This window comes from Ovis aries, chromosome 2 (assembly GCF_016772045.2).
Source record: "Ovis aries strain OAR_USU_Benz2616 breed Rambouillet chromosome 2, ARS-UI_Ramb_v3.0, whole genome shotgun sequence".
Classification (NCBI taxonomy): Eukaryota; Metazoa; Chordata; class Mammalia; order Artiodactyla; family Bovidae; genus Ovis; species Ovis aries.
The window spans coordinates 43474976-43495743 of NC_056055.1; the positions used below are offsets into that span (position 1 = coordinate 43474976).

General features: G+C 58.9%; 2 protein-coding genes across 5 annotated transcripts; both read left to right on the forward strand.

The window, feature by feature from the left end:
- Nucleotides 1–510: 510 nt before the first annotated feature.
- Nucleotides 511–3264, forward strand: HRURF (HR upstream open reading frame). The gene is made up of 2 exons (XM_042243157.2): nucleotides 511–633; nucleotides 2816–3264. The coding sequence occupies exon 2, from the start codon at nucleotides 3160–3162 to the stop codon at nucleotides 3262–3264; it is 105 nt and encodes a 34-aa protein (XP_042099091.1). The 5' UTR covers nucleotides 511–633; nucleotides 2816–3159.
- On the forward strand, nucleotides 511–19730 carry HR (HR lysine demethylase and nuclear receptor corepressor). Of its 4 annotated transcripts, XM_004004200.6 has the most exons (20): nucleotides 511–633; nucleotides 2816–3438; nucleotides 4735–5385; nucleotides 6199–6979; nucleotides 8205–8355; nucleotides 8435–8622; nucleotides 10582–10746; nucleotides 11606–11695; nucleotides 11871–11986; nucleotides 13032–13113; nucleotides 13668–13831; nucleotides 13948–14202; nucleotides 14548–14713; nucleotides 14921–14990; nucleotides 15172–15302; nucleotides 15425–15544; nucleotides 15642–15757; nucleotides 17603–17767; nucleotides 18179–18307; nucleotides 18447–19730. In XM_004004200.6, exons 3-20 carry the CDS (start codon nucleotides 4774–4776, stop codon nucleotides 18507–18509), a joined length of 3564 nt encoding a protein of 1187 aa, XP_004004249.2. In that variant the 5' UTR covers nucleotides 511–633; nucleotides 2816–3438; nucleotides 4735–4773; the 3' UTR covers nucleotides 18510–19730. The 4 variants fall into 4 exon arrangements, with proteins under 4 accessions (XP_004004249.2, XP_042099088.1, XP_027820155.1 ...); XM_042243154.2 differs by lacking the exon at nucleotides 511–633 and having other exon boundaries at nucleotides 3268–3438; nucleotides 10579–10746; nucleotides 15642–15850; XM_027964354.3 differs by lacking the exon at nucleotides 511–633 and having other exon boundaries at nucleotides 3268–3438; nucleotides 10579–10746.
- The last annotated feature ends 1038 nt before the right edge of the window (nucleotides 19731–20768 follow it).

Genomic DNA, 20768 nt, shown 5'->3' on the forward strand with positions numbered 1-20768 from the left:
GAGCAAGAGGATGATGCCCTGCTGGGGAAACCCCAGGGTGGGGGACCAGAGCTGGGTTGCTAGGCAGAAGGTCCTGAGTGAGTCTGGGGCAGCATGAGGTGGCTTTCTCTACGGGGTGGCTAGACTGCAGGAGAGGGAAGGTTGAGGGGGGAGGGGCACCGGGGAGGTAGAAGAGGAAATAGGTAGAGATGTGGGTGGGTGGGTGGGTCAGAGGGGAGCGGGCATGGCCACAGGGCTTCCTCCTGGCTCCCAAACATCTCCACACTTCCCTTCCTCCGCCCCTCCCCCAGCGTCCTGGGAGAAATCTCCCTGGTATTCCCCCTCCCCCCCTGCCCCCGCCCCAGGCGTTGCCACAAGGGTGGGGGGTTGGGGGGGAGGCCGGCCTCAGCTGTCTGAAGGATGGAGGGGCTGGGGAAGCAGGGCTAGGTGCCCAGACGGCCGCGTGTGTGGGAGGGGATGTCCTGAGATGCCCTCCACCCGGCAGTCCCCGCTCTGACGTGGGTGCCCCCCCTCTCCCCGCCCGGATTAGTGGCAGCTTGGCCTGACTCTCCGGGGCTCCTTCCCCCGCCCCCGCCTGCTGCCCTCCCCTGGGCAGGGGGCTGCTCCGCCCGAGGGGCACTTGTGCTTGCCCAGGTAAGGGGCTCTGGGGACAGCGTGAGGTCAGCTGGCTTGTGAGTGCTGCTGCGCGTGTCAGCGGGAACGTGTGTCTCAGTGTGTGTGTGTGAGTGTGTGTGCTCTCCAGGGGTCGGCGCGGGGCAGAAGCGGCCTGCTCGTGGGGGGAGGGTGTTGGTCAGCTCGCCTTTGTCCAGGGAGCCGGAGCCGGTGTTGTGTCCCCACGTTGCGTGGCTTTCCTTCTGTGTTTGTGTCTTTGTGTGTCTCCTCAGACCTGCTCTGTCCTCAGGCACAGAACAGCCGGCTACAAGGGCTCTGGGCCTGTGGCATGGGCTATGGAGCAGGATGGAAAACTGGTGAGGGTGGAAAGGGGCTCCTTCTGGCCCCACTCCCCCCCCACAACCCCCTGGGCATTTTTAGGAGTCTGTCCTGAGAGTCCTGGTCTAGTCCAGGGACCCGAGAGACTGGCAAATGGGGTGGGATGGGTGCCTGTTCCACTCCCCTAGGACAGTCCCCATCCCCTTGGGGCATGACAGTGACCGGCCCTCGGGGCCCCAGACAGCCCAGATTCCCACCCTGGCCAGCCCAGCCTCTTCTAGGCCTCGAGCCGCAGGATTCTCCCCCTGGACTCTCCCCCGGACTCTCCCACAAGCTTCGGCTGCCAGAGGACACAAATGGGGGACCATGGGCACACCCCGGCCCCCATCCGCATCCCGGAACCAGCCTAGGAATGGGAGGATAGGGCTCGGGGGCCTCGGGACTGCAATCTGGGTTAGACCCTCCGTGATCACTTCCCCCCGGGCACACTCAGGTCCAGGCCACCCCTCAGGAGAGCCAGGGGAGGAAGGGAGTGTTAACAACTCAGTCATGTAAACAACCCCTACCAGCCAGCCTCTGGAGGGAGGCAAAAGGCCGGAGAATCTATGCCAACATGACCTAAGTCATGCCCGGTGCTGACCCCTTCAAGCCTCCTCTCCTCAGGACCCCTCCTCTTCTCAGCTGGTCCAAGGATCCCTGCCTCCCCTCTGGCCTCTCAAGGAAGGCTCCCTTCAGGCCTTTCATGGCGCCCTTCTCCAGGAATGGTGCAGTGACCCGGGACAAGGCTGGCCACATCCATGAACTCATCCCTTCAATGGACCAGGGGTGGGTGGGGTGGCACTGCCCATATCCCAGGCTGGGTAAAGGCAGGCCAAGGATGGCTTCCACAAGGAGGCAGGGGAGTTGTGCGGGGTGGGTGGTGGGTGCCCCAGGGGAAGGGAAGCGCCCGTTGGGCGTGTGGGTTTCTGTGTGTGTCTGAATCTGTCTGTGTGTGTTTGAATCTGTCTGTTTGTGTCTGTGCTCTGGAACCACCCCCGCAGAGGAGCTGGGATGCTTCCTCGGGTGGAGGGTGCCTTGCGTTCCCATTTCCTCTCCTCCTCTCTGCTCCCTCCCAGGAGCCACTCCCATGGGCTCCTCTCCAGTCCTGGGCCTGGAGACACTGGGATCCCAGGCCAGGGGCTGACCCCCAGAACACAGGGTGGGAGGGCATCTGGTCCCACTTCTTTGGGCAACGGGTGAAACTGGGACCCTTAGACCAAGAACAGAATAGAGTCTAGACCCTTCTAGCACAGCTAGTGCAGGACACCCCCTTGGAAGGGGGCTTGGGTCTGGAACGGTGGACAGCAGCTTGGCCAGATGAGGACCAGGCTGGGCAGAGTGGGGCCAGCGAGTGTGCCTGTGTGCCAGAGCTGGAGACGACCAGGAGCCAGTGGTCCAGCAGGCACGGGGTGGCTGGCGTGGGTCAGAGCGCCCATCACTGACCCGTGAGAACTCGACTGCCCCTGCCAGCTCTGGCACTGACCCCTCCCAGCCGCCCTGCCCTGGCACCCCTGGGGGCACCCCGCCCCATCGGTGGCCTGGTCCGGCCCCTCCCGCCCTTTGCTCCAGTTCCCGGGCTTGGCACCTATAGTGGGGGTGCTGCCCGCCTGCCAGGCTCCGGGGCCGGGCCCACGGGAGGGTGGGGCGGCTGGGAAGCTGGCACGCTGCCCCGGGGGAGCCTCTCTCGGCAGGCGCCCGGGTGCCGCGGGGGGGAGGGGGGAACAAAGGGCTCATTCTCCCCGTGCGCAGCCGGTGGCATCGCCGGGGCGTTGGCGGAAGCCCCCGGGGCCCGGGAGGGGGCAGGCCCAGGCGGGGCCGCCGAATCACGGGCTCCTGTTTCCCGCAGGGTGCTGGAGGAGGAAACCGGCGGAGCAGCTTCCCCACTCTCAGTTGCGCGTCTGGCGATGGCGATCAGAGGTCCTGCTGCCCTCTCCGCTGGGCTCTCCCTCCATTAGCCGCGCCGCTCCGCGCTGCGCCCTCGCTGGTGCCTCTCTCCCGGGTCGCGGGATCGGCCCCCCTTCCAGGCACGACCCCCTCCCCCCGGCCCCCCGGCCTTTCCCCCCAACTCCGCCATCTCCGACCCGGGGCGCGCGTTCCCCCCGGCCCGGCTCCCTCTCTCCCTCCGGGGGCACCCGCTCCCTAGCCCCGGCCCGGCCCTCCCCGCGGCGCAGCACGGAGTCTCGGCGTCCCATGGCGCAACCCACGGCCTCGGCCCAGAAGCTGGTGCGGCCGATTCGCGCCGTGTGCCGCATCTTGCAGATCCCGGAGCCCGACCCCTCCAGCCTGCGGCCCTAGAGCGCCCCCGCCGCCCCGGGGGAAAGAGAGCGCGAGCGCGCTGAGCAGAGAGCGGGAGAAAGAGTCCTCGCCCGCCGGCCAGGAGGCCCCGGAGCCAGCCCATGGGGAGAGGACGCCCGGTGTCGGCCACCACGACCGCCGCCGCCCGCGCCGCGCCGGGCCCGTGAAGCCCAGGTAAGCGCAGAGACGGGCGCCAGACCCGTGCCTTCTGGGGACGCCCATAGCCGGGCATTTCCGAACCGAGCCGGCCGCAGGGGACGCCCATAGCCCTGCATTTCCGAACCGAGCCGGCCACAAGCAGGGAGTGAGCTCTGCTTGCTCCTCTGGGCTGGGCCACACACCTCTGAAAGTTAGGATGCCCGACAGGGCTGGACTGTGTCAGAGCAGTGGCCCCAGAAAACCCAAGCGCCCTATGTCACGGCTCTCCTGGGTTCCCTCGCCTCCTTCCTGGGGCTTCCCCTACTGGGCCATGCCGCCTTGCTGGGAGAGTGCAGCAGCTCTGGTACCACCTGTCATCCTGGTCCTTTGCACGCGCATTCAATTTTCCCTCCTTTGCCTCTCTCTGGGGCCCAGCCTGCTTTCCCCGCCTCCTTCCCTCCCCCCGGCCAGGCTGCAGTTACCAGCGGCCACAGCCGCCCTTGCACTGCAGGCTAGACTGGGGTATATAGACCCATCTGGCCTGAGGCCTCTAACTCCCCTCTACCAGACTGGGTCACTCCTTCCCTTGGGGCAGCGGTGGGGACCCCAGCCCCCAGCAGTTGTCCTGGGCTCTACCTCAGGAGCCAAGAAACTGTAAAACACCGCTAAGAGGCTGCTTCTGTGTAGAGACGGATTCGGGCCAGCAGCCCTGTTCTTCCCGATGACTCCAGCCTGCCCTGCCTGCACTGCCCACCCACACAAGCCCAGGTGGGGCTCGGGGTGGCCTGGAAGCACCCCAGGAACCAAAGATGCAGTGCAGGAAGAGGCTTCCGAAACTGTGCATCTCTCAACCGTGTTTGACACAAGGGCACACTGAGGCCCAGAGGAGTGAACTGACTTGCCCGAGGTCACACAGCAGGGGACTGGATCAGGGCCAGGATCCAACCTTCTTGTCTCCCAGGGCAGCACCTTCTACAGAGCTCATCTTTCGGGTTCTCACCCTCTGTCCTTCCCCATGGCTCATGACCAGTTCCAGGCTCAGCGAGGCCAGGACATGTCATCCTAGAAATGGTAGTCTCTGACAAGGGGCTCTGGCCCAGGTGGGCTGTCAGGTCCCAGGCACTTGGGGGAAAGGGTAACCTCCCCCCTACTGGGGCATCCCACCCAGGCAGGTCCTTCGAGTCTCATGTGGGCAGGTAGCATGGAACCTAGCTGTAGGTTGGCACTTGCCTTACTGGTTTGGGGTGCCTTGGCGCTGCAAGGGCGGTGCCAGGAACTGGGGTGCTTGAAGCATGTTTCTAAGCAACTCATGCCGTCATGGTTCTGCTCCAGGGACCCCCTCTGGGAGAACCCCATGAGGGCAGGAGAGTGATGGAGGGTCCGCCCAGCTTCCTGAAGGACAGCCCAGCCTGGGAGAAGACAGCCCCTGAGAATGGGATTGCAGGACGGGATCTAGACACCCCACCACGAGATGGCCTGCGCCCTGCGGCACTGTGCCTGGGAGAGCCCGCTCCCTTCTGGAGGGGTGTCCTGAGCACCCCAGGCTCCTGGCTGCCCCCTGGCTTCCCGCAGAGCCCCAAGGACACGCTCCCTCTGGTGGAGGGTGAAGGTCCCCGGAATGGAGAGAGGAAGCCTGGCTGGCCAAGCAGCAAGGATGGGCTGCGCTGGAAGGAGGCGATGCTTACCCATCCACTGGCATTCTGTGGCTCACCGTGCCCGCCTCGCTACAGCCCCCTGGATCCTGAGCATAATGGTGGCCATCCCAAGAGTGACCCTGTGGCCTTCCGACCCTTGCACTGCCCCTTCCTTCTGGAGACCAAGATCCTGGAGCGAGCTCCCTTCTGGATGCCCACCTGCTTGCCACCCTACCTAGTGTCCAGCCTGCCCCCAGAGCATCCATGTGACTGGCCCTTGGCCCCACACCCCTGGGTGTACTCCGGGGGCCAGCCCAAAGTGCCCTCCGCCTTCAGCTTAGGCAGCAAGGTGAGTGTTGGAGCAGAGAGGGTACCTGGGGCTGAGGCCACACATGGGAGCTCCACAGGCCCCAGGGGCAACACTGGCAGGGCCAGACCACTCTGCCAATCCATTCTGATGAAAAGATAAGGTGGTACCCAGGTTGGGGAGGAGGCTATCAGCTCAGACAGAGTCAACACCAAGCAATTCCTTTTCTGGGCATAGCCTTCTCATTAGGTGATGTTTACCCATCCGCTGGCATTCTGCCTGCCTCGCTACAGCCCCCTGATTCCTGAGCATAAGGGTGGCCATCCCAAGAGTGACCCTGTGGCCTTTGGGCCATTTCAGGAATTGACTCACCCATTGTCCACCCAGAAGGAGACCCTGGGAACTGGGGCCTCAGAATGTGTGGTCTTGTTCTCGGAGGAGGGGCAGACAAGGTCCTCTGGGATGTGCTGGTGGTCCTATGGCCTGTACCTATGGCACCTCTCCTCCAAGTGGCCTCCAGGGTCATCTCGGGGATGAGATGTAAAATATTTTGAATCCAGTATGGTACAGGGTATCACACCATCTGAACAGATCCTGAAAGCCCTTTGACTGTGTGTGGCATTAACCCTTTAGTTGCTGGATTGTGGGGAGACCTGAGAAATCCTGGGGAAGGATCTGGGATATCCAAGGCTATGAGGCTGTGGAGCAGGCATTTAGAGATCCAGTGCCTATTAACCAGTACATTCTTCTGTATTTTCACAACTCTTAAAGCCACACAGGTACACACCCGTTCTTGTCCTTTTAAGCACTGGGAAGCAAAGTCAGCACTAGCTTAATCCCTTCTCCTCTCTTTAGGGCTTTTACCACAAGGATCCAAGCATACTCAGGCTGGCAAAGGACCCATTGGCAACTGTGGAACCTGGGCTGCTGGGCTCAGCCCCTCGTGGGCATCTCCAGAGAACTGGGGAGGTGGAACACCCTTCTCTCCACCAGAGGGATGGAGAGACAGGAGTTGGCAGGCATCCGAACCTTTGTCCCCTTCTCCTGGGACATCCAGACACTGTGACCCGGACCCCGTGGCCCACTTGTTCCCCAGGCCTGGTTCATACTCTTGGCAATGTCTGGGCTGTCCCTGGAGGTGGGAGCCTTGGGTACCAGCTGGGGCCATCAGCCGCAACAAGGTGCCCATCTCCTGGACCTCCTACCACCCAGGCAGGCTATTGCTCATCTCACCCACCAGCTAGAGATGACCCTTGTGGGCAGTGCCAGGAGGACCTGGAGGGGGCCACCAGTGAGCCCAGTGAATCCAGCGAGGAAGCCTATAAGACCCCCAGTCCTAGGGCCTGCCTGCCCAGCCATCACACCAAGCTGAAGAAGACGTGGCTTACTCGACACTCTGAGCAGTTTGGGTGCCCAGACAGCTGCCCTGGGGAGGAGGAGAGCCCGGCAGCCCAGCTGCCAGCCCGCAAGAGGTCAAGCAGCCCCGAGGTCCAGGGAACAGCGAGCAGCCCAGCTGCCAAGCGCCCGACCGGTCCTTTCCCGGGCAGTGTGGGTCAGGGGGCCAGAGGCCGGCAGGAAGTGCTGGACTCAGTATTTGGGAACAAGGCGGAGACAGAACAGCGTGATGACCACAGAGGTAAGGGGACCGAGATGGGGTGGAAGCGGGGGCTGCTGGTGGCCCTACTTGGGAGGGCACCACTGGGACAGGGGCTTTCCAGGGAGGTGGGGTCAGTATACCTTTATGAGTGGGTTACACCCAGCTGCCCCATTGTCTACCTCAATGGGGTAGTTCACTGAGTCCCTTAGCATCTACAAGCCAGAGCCTTCCAGCAAGTGGCTCCTATTTTCCTGTGCCTCCTCCCAAGTCATGGCATACTAGTGAGAATATAATGACAGGGTTCAGTGCGTGGAGTCAAAGGACCTGGGTCCTGACTTGACTGATTCGGTGCTGTGTGACCTTGGGCTAGTTACTTCACCTCTCTGGACTTCAGTTTCTTCATCTATAAAATGGGGATAAAGACAGCACCTACCTCGTAAAGACTGCTGCAGAGATGAAACCATATCATTCACATAAGTAAGCACCCAATGAACAGGCATCTCTGTGATTATCTGGGCCACAAACCCCATTGGAGAATTGGCTCTCCTGAAGGACCCCTTGTCCTGCCCCAGAAACAAATGACAAATCTCTGGGCCAGCTGGATCATGGAAAGTCAGTGTGAACATTGCTGGTGTTAGGACTTGGGCACGACTCGGACCCCTGTGTCACACGGTGCCCTTCACAGAGGCTGGCACTGCTGACCCAGCCTCGGTTCCTCGGGACCGCCTCAGTTTCTCGGCCTCCTGGAAGCTGGGCCTGAATCAGGACTCTTTCGCTGGCCTTGCACCCCTGCACCTGGCACGGGGCTTTCTGCACTCTCCCAGGCCTCTGCCTGCAGTGGAAGCTCTTGGCTCCTCCACCGCCTTCTTGGGTTACTGCACCTGTGGCCTGTGTTGAAACTCTGCGGCCTTCTCACCTTCCAGCGCCCTCCATCCACGTTGGGATTGCCTCTTCACGCTCTCACACAGCCAGTGGCATCACTGAGCCTGAGGCAAAGCCATCCCAAGTCTACACCAACTGTATCTAGAGCCCCAGCTACCCTAGTATCGTAGAGCCCACCTCGTGGCCCATCAGTCCGTGTCAGGGCTCAGCTCTTTTGAAGTTTTTGGAGGCCTGCTTCTCTTGTTCCGAATCAGGCCTCATAGGCCTGGGCCTAGGAGCTGCGCTGGCCCCACGTGGGGGCGGGCTGGGTGTTAAGGCAGGGCCTGGGGCTCACCAAAGCCCAGGAGGCCCAGATGCCCGACCTGCTGCCATATCTCCTCAGGACCCCGGGACGACGGGGCCAGCCTGCAGGCCCCAGGGCCCCAGGATACACCTGGCGTGCCTCCTGTGGCAGGCATCACTCAGTGCCAAGGCTGTGCCCAGGCAGCTGGCGAGACGGGAGGGCCTGCCCACTACTCCCAGCCACTGTCCAGGTGAGCCTGTTGCCCCTGGCTGCCCCCAGCACCCTCCCAGTGGGGGCTCCCTGCTCACCTGCCTCCACCCTGTCTCCAGATTGCTGCTGGGAGGGGAGCAGCCACAGGAGGAGGACTCGGCAGCCAGCTCCAAGGAGGGAGGAGGGTCTGGCCCGGAGGCTGGGCTCAGCGTGGGCCTGGCCAAGCACCTGCTCAGCGCACTGGGAGACCGACTGTGCCGTGTTCTGAGGAGGGAGCGGGAGGCCCTGGTCTGGGCGCACCAGGAAGGTGAGTGCGCCCATGGGGCATTCACCCTGCGAGGGCCTGATCCTGTGGCCAGTGCTTTCTCATGGGGCCTCCTTCCCTGCCAGTACTGCCTGCCCATCGTGCCTCCAGCTCAGCTCAGGAGCTCCTGCCTTGCTGTGCCCATATTTCCAGCTCAGGCTCTGAGTCAACTTGTATTCTGAAGTTTCTGGCCTGGGCGGAGGATGTTGGGAAGGTGTAAAACCTGGTCTGGCCCAACGCTTCTAGAGCTTTGGGCTTGCTAGGGAAACAAGATTGAATGCCAAGTGTTTGTAAGAGCTCCAGGAGGTGGCGGGGGGAGCTCCCTGTGGCTTTGCACAGGAGGGAAGGCTTCCGGGGCGGCCAGCTGTCAGGCCCTGGGAGGCTGGTAGGATTAGGGCCAAGGTTAGAGGTCAGCAAAGGCGGCGAGGTGTTCAGCTAGTGCCTCTGGCTCCAGCCTCTCCCTACTGTTTGTTGTTGTTTGGTCACCAAATCATGTCTGACTCTTTGCGACCCCATGAACCACAGCACGCCAGGCTTCCCTGTCCTTCACCATCTTCCGAGTTCGGTCAGACTTATGTCCATTGAATCAGTGACGCCATCCAACCAGCTCATCCTCTGTCGCCCCTTCTCCTGCCCTCAGTCTTTCCCAGCATCAGGGTCTTTTCCAGGCTCCCTTCCATGGTATCCTGGAAAACACACACCCTCGGCCTTGTTACTCCCTGGGTGAGGCCCATAGGTGGTTCCCTCTTTTTTTAATTTTGTGTTGGGGTATAGCCAAGTAACAATGTTGTGATAGTTTCAGGTGGACAGCAATGGGACTCAGCTGCACATATATATGCATCCACTCTCCCTCGACCTTCCCTCCCATCCAGGCAGTGGTGGCTCCCTCCTATCCTAGAAAGTCCAGCCCCTTCCCCTCTCACAGCCAGCTCCTGTCCACCCTACCACTCCCTCCGTCCAGATTCCCGGCACACCGCATCACTGTCTGCACAGCTCACTTGAGCTTGTCTGCTCCCTCGGGCCTTGGCACCCTCAGATCCCTCGTCTGGAATGCCCTTCTCCTCCCTTCCTACCTGGTGAATGAAAACTTACTCATCACTTGGGGCCCGTTTGGGCAACTGTCCCCACCCTCACCCTTCCGTCCCGCTCATAATCTAGCAGCCACCCCGTGATGCCATGATCACTGCTGTGTTCGTGGGCTCATCTCTCGCCTTGTGATGTGAGTGCTGGGAGGGCAAGCACCAGGTTCTGACCAGCTTTGAACTACCAGCACCCAGTCCGAGATGGGACAAGTGTGTGTCTGATGAGTAAATGAACGTCTGCTCACCAGCGACCTCCCACCTGCCAGCAAGTGCTTAGTCTGAAACTCTGGGTGAGAGAGGGAGTAAGGTTTCCTCTTCTGAGATACAGAGGAGTCCCTGAGGAAATGGTCTTCCCAGGTGGCACTAGTGGTAAAGAACCTGCCTGCCAATGCAGGAGATGGAGTAGATGCAGGTTCAGTCCCTGGGTTGGGAAGGTTCCCTGGAGGAGGGCATGGCAACCCACTCCAGTATCCTTGCCAACCCACTCCAGAATCCCATGGACAGAGGAGCCTGGTGGGCTACAGTCCATGGGGGTCACAAAGAGTCAGACATGACTGAGTGACTTAGCACACATGCCCCTGAGAAGACCCCACTGCCCTGGAGGATGAGGGATGAAAGTTTGTATTGGGTGGATCTGGAAGCCCTGGGACAGGCATTGGAGGGGCATACTGACTGAGCTGTCCTGGGTGGGTTGGTTGCAGATGGTGGTGTGGTAGAGGGGCTGTTGATTGATCCAGGGTGACTGCAAGAGGCCTGTCTCCCTTTTGGGGTAGCCCCTCAGTGAAAACTGCCCCTGTCTGTGCATCCCTCCCACATGAGGTCCCCAAAGGGGCCACTGGCTTGAGGCCCCTCTGACCCTGTTCTCTCCTGTGGTTAGCAGGCCAGGCACCAGTCGGGACTGAGGACGACCCAAGCCTTCCACGCTGCTGCAGCCACTGCCACCACGGACTGTTCAATACCCACTGGAGATGCCCTCGCTGCAGCCACCGGCTGTGTGTGGCCTGTGGTCGCATGGCAGGTGCTGGGAGCACCAGGGAGAAAGCAGGTAGGAAAGGAGCTGGGGGCCTCGGAAGGGCTGCTTTAAAGTTCATGGTCAGGGACTTCCCTGGTGGTCCAGTGGTTAAGACTCTGTGCATCCACTACAGGGAGCATGGGTTCAATCCCCAGTCAGGGAACTAAAATTCTACATGCCCCAAGGCATGGGCCAAAAAAAAAAAAAAAAGAGTTCAAGGCCATTTCTTGGCTGAGTCTCCCCAAGAGTCTCCCTCCCCAGCCTGCTTAGTGCCCCTTGGGCCAGGCAGTTTCCTCTCCAGATCAGAGGGCCATGCCTGTGTTCTAGCCCACCCTTGAAAGAAGTTACATGCCTACTCTCTGCCCCTCCCTTTGCTCAGCTTGTACCTTTTTAAACCTTACAACACTGGGGGGTGGATATTATTGCCTCCATTTTCCAGATAGGAAGAAAAACTCACGTTAAGTGACTTGCCCAAGGTCACACAACAAGTAAGTGTTAGGTCCAGGATTTAAAGTCAGGTCTTCTGATTCCAAGTCTTGCTGTCTTCATGGTTCTCAGCTTTCTCTCCCTTGGCTCAACTCGGCCACCTCAACACTTGAAGTTTCCCAGTGTTCCAACAGACATGGCCAAAAAGAGTTCCAGGGTCAGAAACCTTTCGGAACACCGTATTCTACACGATCATCTTGCAATGCACTCAGCATATTAAAGGCTCTGTGTTCTGCAAGCAGAGGATCTTATGTCACTATGGAACCCAAGTTTCCCAGAAGGCCCGTGTTTTGTAGATTGTCAAGGTCCCCGATTGAAATATCATGCCCTTGCCCTTCTTCCCTGACCTTAACCTGAGGTTACCTTGATTTCCTGACCCACAGCTTCTGCCTTCCCACCCCAACAGGCTCTCAGGGACAGTCCACAGAGAAGTGTGGCCAGGAAGCTGGGCACAGTGCTGGTTCCCTGATGCTCACCCAGTTTGTCTCCAGTCAGGGTGAGCTCTCTTGGAGGGGCAGGGTGGACAGAGGGCGGGTCCAGGGGGCCAGCTTCCTGTGTGGATATCCCTCAGCGCTATCCCATGTCTTCCTGGTGAGTGAGGCCAAGCTGTGCAGGAGTGGCCCCCTGTTTGCCGTCACTGGCAAGTCCCATCTCCCCTCTACCCCTTACAGCTTTGGCAGAATTAAGCGCTGCAATGCACCAGGTCTGGGTCAAGTTTGACATTCGGGGGCACTGCCCCTGCCAAGCTGATGCCCGAGTGTGGACTGCTGGGGATGGAGGCCTGCAGGTAAGAAAGCAGGGCATGGGATAGGGCGCTAGCCTGTGGGGCCCAGGATAAGGCAGTGTGTCTTCAAATCTCTGACCTCGGCAGGGTTTGGTCCTTCAGTGGGAATGAAGAGGGACGTGGAAGCTGGGTGAAGTTGGGACACTTCTCTTCTTCCCCTGGGGACCAGGATCCCTGGAGTGAGCTCGAGCATCTGCCCCCACCCAGGCCCCAGAAGTCCTCACTCTGCCTGCCGGGAGCTCCCACCTTCTTTGTGGGTGTTCTTGGTATAACTGCCAGCGTTTCTTCTTTCCGCTTGGGAGAGCGCGCCAGCAGGCAGAGTGTGCGTCCGTCTTCTCAGTATGCGCACGCGTATTCACCTGTTTCAGTTGTGTCCGTCCGTGGACTGTAGCCTGCCAGGCTCCTCTGTCCATGGGATTCTCCAGGCAAGAATACTGGAGTGGGTTGCCACCCTCCTCCAGGGGATCTTCCTGACCCTGGGATCGAACCCACATCTCTTATGTCTCCTGCATTGATTCAGATGGGTTCTTTACCACCAGAGCCACCGTAGGAAGTCCTCTTCTTAGTATTCCCCACACCTAATACAGAGCAGGTGCTCAATATGCATTTCACAGCTTTTTTTTTTTTATGAAGTTCATGTACTTAACTGTAAAATTCATATATTCAATAAATAGTTTAGAGAATGGTTTTTGTGTGTTAGATACTGTATACATTCCAGCTGTGGAAAATGTGGAAAATATAGATAAGAAAACAGCAATGGCTTCTAATGTCACCATTGTCGTTTTGACATATTTCTTTCCAATCATTTGCCTCCATGTTTATTCCAGCCTCTTTTACATAGACTTTAGATCCGGCTGCACGCATGAGTCCATGGGCAACTTTTCTCCACCTAATGCTCTATCATATGACATTTTGCTCCTTGTAAACACCATTTTAGGACTTACAGGGGTCCACTGTGAATACTTGGGGGTTGAATTGGATTGAGTTGCATTTGCCATTTTTACATCTCTGATTGGATTGGGGGGGTGGTGGTGACTGGGTTTAACAGAAGGAGCCGACGGAGAAGACTCCCCCAACTCCACAACCTTCCTGCAATGGGGATACCAACAGGACCAAGGACATTAAAGAAGGTGAGCAGCCCCCTGCCCCTCACTCAGACTGTGTGGGGGAAGCTGAGTCAGGTTGGAATCCCCTGGAGAGATTGGAACTACTTTAGCCATCCCTATCCCCATCACCATTTCTCTCCTCAAGTCATCCTAAAGAAAGTGTAGTGTATGTGTGTGTGTGTGTGTGTGTGTGTGAAGTCAGTTCAGTCGTGTCTGACTCTTTGAGACCCCATGGACTGTAGCCCACCAGGCCCCTCTGCCCATGGGATTCTCCAGGCAAGAATACTGGAGTGGGGTGCCATGCCTTCCTCCATCTAAAGAAAATCAATCTCAGTAAAATCTAGGACAGACTTCTAGCTCTTTACTGTCCAGACCCCTGATATGAGTCCCTCGTTTGGAGAGGCCCTAGAGACCCTGCCAGGAAAGCTGGTGGGAGGTGAGTGCATCTAGGGCAGAGGTGAGATAGGCAAGGCCAGCGAAGGCTGAACAGGCATAGCCAGGAGATGAGGGAAGCACGTGTGTGGCCAATGGAACCTCTACAGAAAGGTGAAGCCCCGCACCCCTCTCCTCCTTCACAGAGACCCCAGACTCCACAGAGACCCCGGCAGAAGACCGTGCCAGCCGAGGGCCCCTGCCTTGTCCCTCTCTGTGTGAACTGCTTGCCTCCACCGCTGTCAAACTCTGCCTGGGGCATGAACGGATACACATGGCCTTTGCCCCTGTCACTCCGGCCCTGCCCAGCGTGAGCAAGGGCATAAAGGGAGGCCTGGGGGCCCGGGACCCAAGCTGGGCTACCCTCCCCTGTAGGCTCAGGTGGGTCCTAAGTACTCCCTCCCCTCTGTCCCTCCCTCCCCACAGGACGACCGCATCACCAACATCCTGGACAGCATCATCGCGCAGGTCGTGGAGCGGAAGATCCAGGAAAAATCCCTGGGGCCGGGGCTGCGGGCAGGGCCGGGAATGCGGGCCGGGCCGGGCCTGCGCAAGGGCCTGGGCCTGCCCCTCTCCCCCGTTCGGCCCCGGCTGCCTCCCCCTGGAGCTCTGTTGTGGCTGCAGGAGCCCAGGCCTCAGCGAGGCTTCCACCTCTTCCAGGAGCACTGGAGGCAGGGCCAGGTGAGGCTCCCAGCTCTCACGGCCTTGCCTGAGAGGCCTGAAGGAGGCTTCCTGGCTCTTTGGCCCCGCAATCCTCAGTGCTCTGTGCTTGCTTTGAGGGGTTACCCTAGTCAGGGGGGCTGTGATGGGGTCACTGGTGTCTGGGTTGAGTCTGTTGGGCATGACCACCCTCCTCCAAATATACACAGGGCCTTTGATCTTGAGGCCAAGGCAGACCTGGTCAGTCACTCAGAGGGAACAAGGCTGGTCCCCATGCCGTTCTGGTGCCCGACAACATGCTACAGTCTGGCCCCACTGGGTACCCGCTCCATTCTCCCCATGTTCCCCTTTCTTTTCCCATTGCAGCCTGTGCTGGTGTCAGGAATTCAGAGGACACTTCAGGGCCACCTTTGGGGGTCAGAAGCTCTTGGGGTGCTCAGAGGCGAGGTGCAGGCACTGACCCCCCTTGGGCCTCCCCAGCCCACCAGCCTGGGCAGTGCAACATTCTGGGAGGGATTCTCCCGGCCTGAGAGTGAGTATCCCAGATGGGGAGGAAGAGGCGGGAGCCTGAGCCTGGGGTGTGGCAGTGGGCAAGGCCATGGAGTCTCAGAGTGGACCTGGGGGAGGCTAGAAGCAGAGCCCCCTGCAGAAACTAGACTCTATCACCACCATGGGAGCAGGGCCCTCTGGGCCCATGAGGTTTCTCCCTGAGCCAACAGCTGTTCTGTCTCCCTGCTAGGTCGCCCGAAGTCAGATGAGGGCTCGGTGTTCCTACTGCACAGAGCTCTGGGGGACGAGGACACCATCAGGTATGTGGTGCCAAGGGCTGCCCGGGCCTCCCCACATCTCCTGTTTGGCCTTGGAATCCTCAGTGCTCTGTGCTTGCCTTAGGGGCGTTACCCTAGTCTCAGGGGCTGTGACAGGGTCCCTGGTGCCTGAGTTGAGTCTGTTGGGTGTGACATTACCCTCCCCCTTCCCCCCCCAACACAGGGTAGAGAACCTGGCTGCCAGCCTCCCACTCCCAGAGTACTGTGCCCGCCATGGGAAACTCAACCTGGCTTCCTACCTCCCTCCTGGCCCTGTCCTGCGTCCACTGGAGCCCCAGCTGTGGGCAGCCTATGGTGAGTGTCCACTCCACTCCTGCCCAGTCCCTACCCCTCTACCTATCATCCCCAAGAACCCATGAGTCTGTGCCAAGGTCCTGGGGCCTATTCCCAACTAGCCTTTCTCCACCTCCATACAGGTGTGAGCCCACACCGTGGGCACCTGGGGACCAAGAACCTCTGTGTGGAGGTGACCGACCTGGTCAGTGTCCTGGTACATGCTGAAGCCCCCCTGCCCGCCTGGCGCCGGACACAGAAAGGTGCGTCCTCAGCTGGAAGCAGGGTGGGCACGAGCTTCTGAGGCGAAGTGGTGTCTCTGCTGGCCCCGGGTCCTCCTGAGCTGTCTTTCTTTCCCAGATTTCCTCTCAGGCCTGGACGGGGAGGGGCTGTGGTCTCCGGGCAGCCAGGTCAGCACCGTGTGGCATGTGTTCCGGGCACAGGACGCCCAGCGCATCCGCCGCTTTCTCCAGATGGTGAGGAGGGAGCCGGGGACCCCTCCCCTTCCCCTCCCAGCCCCAGGAGCTCTCCCTCTGTGTGTACCCTGTGTGCTCGCTCCCTCGCCTCAGGTGAGCTGGACTTGACAGGTGCAGAGGAGGCAGACGGGGCCCTTAGGAGAGGTGTGTGGTGGGGTGCACAGCAAGTGGGGGGTTGAGGCAGGACCTGGTGATGGAGTGAGGCACGAGCTGCCGCCGGCTGGGCCCTGGGTCTATCGTCTTCATCAGTTGTCATAGGTACCACATTCGGTAGGGCTTCCCTGGGGGCTCAGGATGGTAAAGCGTCTGCCTGCAGTGCAGGAAACCCAGGGTTCAGTCCCTGGGTCGGGAAGATGCCCTGGAGAAGGGAATGGCAACCCACTCCAGTATTCTTGCCTGGAGAATTACCCGGACAGAGGAGCCTGGCAGGCTACAGTCCATGGGATTGCAAAGAGTCAGACAGGATTGAGTGACTAACCCACACACTTTATGAGGAGGTGCCCTTTGGGGTGCTAGCAAGGAACAGCTGAGGGGGGGCAGCCATAGTAGGCAGAGGGAGAGATGGGACCTAGAGAAGGGGCAGGGAAGGAGAAGAGGAGGGGTTGAGCAGAAGGTGGCCGAGGCCCTGTGGTTCCAAAGTCCAGCGGAGCCCTGATTGTCCTAGGGAAGGGACGCCCACCAAGGGTCACCCCTGCTCAGGCACATGCGCACACACAGACATGCAAGTGTCAGCGCGGCTGTCCATCACCACCCCCCTACCCACACGCGCGGAAAGATGGGTGGACTCACATGGGCTGGAACACACAGAGCGGAGCAGACCACAGTATGCCTTCACACACACATGGCCTTGTCTGGGCTGGGTGTGGCCGGATGTGGGCAGTCCTGAATGGCCAAGCCGATGATTCATGGGGAGGGTCGGAGGGGCATAGCCTCACTGAGAGGCCTGGGAAACACTGCTCAGATTCCAGGTCGGACTTCTTGGCACCTGCCTGGGATTACCCTACAGTCCAGCCTATGGTCCAGCCTGACTCATCAGCCGGGTCTTGGATGTCTGAACCCTGAGCCCAGGGATAATGGCTGAGGTCCTAACTGAAGGGCTTGGAAGGAGCTGGTGGGCACCTGGAGCACAAGGCTGGGTTCCCCTGGCCCCTGGCCTCCATGAGCCCCCGTCTGCACAAGAGGTCCCCACTCTGGTTGGAGAGGGGCGGGGTGGTAAAGGCCCCCCAAAGCTTTGCCTACTTCAAAGGCCTCAGCCTAGACAGTCTAGGTTCATCCACTGAGAGTCAGAACTTCTGAGTCTGGATCTGGGATCTTAGGAGAATCTGATGAAAGCTTCAAATTGTCTTCCTAGGGACATATGGCTACCTACTCACCCACTTTAGCATGCAGTTCAGGATGTCCCAGGATTCCACCAAGTTAAGAGCTCCACCAAGTTAAGAGCTCCTGGCATAGACGGTTTATGAGTTGCGATTCTCCAGGATGTCTTCCTGGGTTTTGGAGAACGGAGTACCTTTGGAGGAGGGAGCAGAGAGCCCAGGGCCAGAGACACAGAGGCTATTCAAGCCATCTATCCCCAGGAAAAGCAGAGATTTGGACCCTCTGCCTCAGACTCTTAATCCTTCCTTCTGATCTTCCAGATCTCTGCTTTGCTGGCCTAAGCGGCCCCAGGCCCCAGTACCCGGGTCCTGTCCCCGTCACCTCTACATCCTCCCCGACCTGCCCTTCAAGACTCTACAGCTCCTACCTGTGTCTCTGGCCTTTGGGAAGCCCACGCCCCATCTTCCTGCAGCCCTACCCTAGCCTCTCCCCCACTCCACTTGCTCATCCCTCCTTCTCTTCTTTGAGGTGTGCCCCACTGGGGCAGGAAACCTGGAGCCTGGTACCCCTGGCAGGTGCTACCTGGACGCAGGGCTGCGGCGGCGCCTGCGGGAGGAGTGGGGTGTGAGCTGCTGGACCCTGCTGCAGGCCCCCGGAGAAGCTGTGCTGGTGCCCGCGGGGGCTCCCCACCAGGTGCTTCCCCAGCGCGTGCCAGTGGGGGCTCTCTGCAGAGAGCTCAGAGTATCAGAAGCAGTCCCCAGGCTGTTACACCCTCTGTTTTTCCTGCGGAGCTAGGCAGAACAGGAAGTCATGCCTCCATTGGAGGGAAGAGGAGAATCCTGTGGTCTTGAAGTCATCAAGCTTACTGGGCATCAAGCTTATCCCTTGATGTCTGCTCTGCCTGCACCATCTCTGGCATCCCTTTGGCCTACTTTTGGCCACACCCTTTGTGGTGCCCCTTGCTGGATCCAGGACATCCGCTCTCTGAGAGCTGGTTGGGTGGGGCTCATTAACCAGAAGTAGAGCTCAGGGATCAGAGGGGCAGGATGCGTCACCCTGAGTCTCCATTGACCGCCCCCCCGACCTGTCTCCTCCCTGGCACAGGTGCAGGGCCTGGTAAGCACAGTGAGCGTCACTCAGCACTTCATGTCCCCTGAGACCTCTGCCCTCTCTGCTCAGCTCTGCCACCAGGGGCCCAGCCTGCCCACTGACCACCGCTTGCTTTATGCCCAGGTGAGTGGAACACTGGCCAGGAGCCTGGTTGTGCTGCCCAATTTCGCCATCAAACAGAGCTGGGTCCAGGGAGGGCCTTCTTGGCAGGGTGAGCCCAGGGGCATGACTGTAAACTCCTTGTCCTCTCTCTTTCTCCTAGATGGACTGGGCTGTGTTCCAAGCAGTGAAGGTGGCTGTGGGAACATTGCAAGAGGCTAAATAGGGGTGGGAGGTCCCAGGTGTCTGGGGTGGAGGTCAGGGGCAGGCATGGCTTCAGCAGAGAATGGCACTGGGGAACTTGGGGACTTTGGATCAATTCCGCACTCTGGACACAAGCAGGCACCACGTTCCCTGCCCTTGACCTGAGCCCTGATGCCAACAACCACAGTGCCACTGAAGCTTACACCTGCCCTTTGCATACTGGCACTTGCTCTGCCCCTAAGCCCTTCTCCAAGTATCAGACCCAGACTGGGGGGTGATTGTCTCCTAACCCCTGCCCCCAACCCAGCAGACAAACAGCCCTTCCCTGGGGGACCTCAGACATCATTCTGGCTTAAGCGACACCTTCTGTTGCTGCTTCACCTCCTGCTGTCTCCTGTGTCTGAGCTCTGCTCATACCACCCACAGCCTCCTGGGCTCCCAGAGGCCCTTCTCCCTGCAGGTGTGCTAGACAAGGGGTCACTGACATCCCGCCTTCCTGCCACAGAGCTGTGAAGTGTGGGGAGGGGACGGCCTCAGGTCACCATCTAGGCTTGGCCGGAGGGTGCGACAGATATGGGTGAGGCCCCATCCCTGCTCCCTCCTCTGCCTCCTTCCTTCTGGATTTCCATTAAAGGCTGTTGTTTTGTGAATGCTGCCTTGTGGTTGGCCCTGCTCCTGCAGGCCACGTGGACAGGGAGGGAGGGGGACACCTGGAACTGGAGCAGGGTGGGAGGGGGCTGAAGCAGTGGTGACAGGGACCTCAGACACCCCTGCCTGCTCTTCTTAGGGTGGGGGAGGGCGCTGTGTCCCTCCCTCCCACAGAGGAGCAAAGAGGGGCTGACCTTGAGGATGCTCCTGACAGCAGGCAAGGCGGAGGTCTCCGTCACAGCAGCATGGCATCTCCCTGTGTGACACTAGAGCCCCAGAAGCCCTAACTCACCTTGCAAACTTCAGGCCAAACATCTTTCCTGTCTGAACTGGAGCTCTGGGAGTCTGGCCCCAGAAAGCCCCTGACCAGCCTTTTGCCGTCGGTGCCCATGGCCAGCCCCATGCCCACTGGCTGGTGCTGGAGACAGCTGACAGTCCCTCCCCACCCCTAGGGCCCTCTGGTGTGGCTCCATCCCTCCCCTCTTCCTTGTATTTCTCACCCTCAACACGCTCTGACTCTTGTTACAATTGTTCCTGCGGTGGTTCTGGGAATGTTATTTTTTTTATGAAATAAAATTTTTTATTATAAATTTAATATACTTTCAGAACTTTTAGAAAATAAGAAAAAGAAACCTGTATACTATTTATCTCTACTCACCTTCAATCCAACCACTCTTATGTTGGTGTATTTCCTTTAGTTTTTTTTTTCTCCAGGGATCTGTTTTACACATGGTTGAATTGGGGGTGTTTTGCATTAAGTTTCTTTCTTTAACACTGATCATCATCATTTTCTGGGTTGCTCTCTAACCTTTGTTTTAAGAAAGTGTTAGTTGCCCAGTTGTGTCCGACTCTTTGCCATCCTATGGACTGTAGTCCACAGGCTCCTCTGTCCATAGGATTCTCCAAGCAAGAATACTGGAGTGAGTTGCCATTCCCTTCTCCAGCAGATCTTTCTGACCCAGGGATCGAACCCCAGTCTCCTGCATTGCTTCCAGATTCTTTACCACTGAGCCACCAGGGAAGCCAGTTTATTTTAAATGGTCACTTGTATTATTTTAGGCTTGGCAGTGATTTACATAAACATTGCCCATTTTTCCAAATAATTCAATTTCTTCCTTGTATGCAAGGCTAGGCTATTTTCATTTTTTTTCCTGGGATAGGAAAAGAAGAGAAAATTAAGGAACTACTGCCTTTGATGTGTCAGTGTTTTAACTGATCTCATTGAAACCTTTTATCATAACTTTGGGGTCGATATTATTTAATTCTGTTTTACAGAAGAGGAAAGAGGGAGGCTGGGGTTAAGTCACACCCAAGGTCACACAGCATCACCCAAGGTCACACAGCAATTTTACTGGCAGCACTGGGGCTGGAGCCAGGTTTCCTGACTTGAGCTACCTCATGGATATCACAGCCTTCACACTTAATGGGCTTTGCAGATGGCCCTTGCTGCTGTCTCCTCTGTCCTCTTCCTTCCAGTACAGACAGCCACTTCTCAGCTGCTCTTGTTCCAAGTGGCACAGAATGAGCTGTCCTTACCTATATCTCACCTTGTAATGCTGTGTCCTAATGTCACCCCAGAACCCCCTACATGGGGTCCTTCCTGTGGGAAGATGGGAAAGGCCTCGTGACAGGG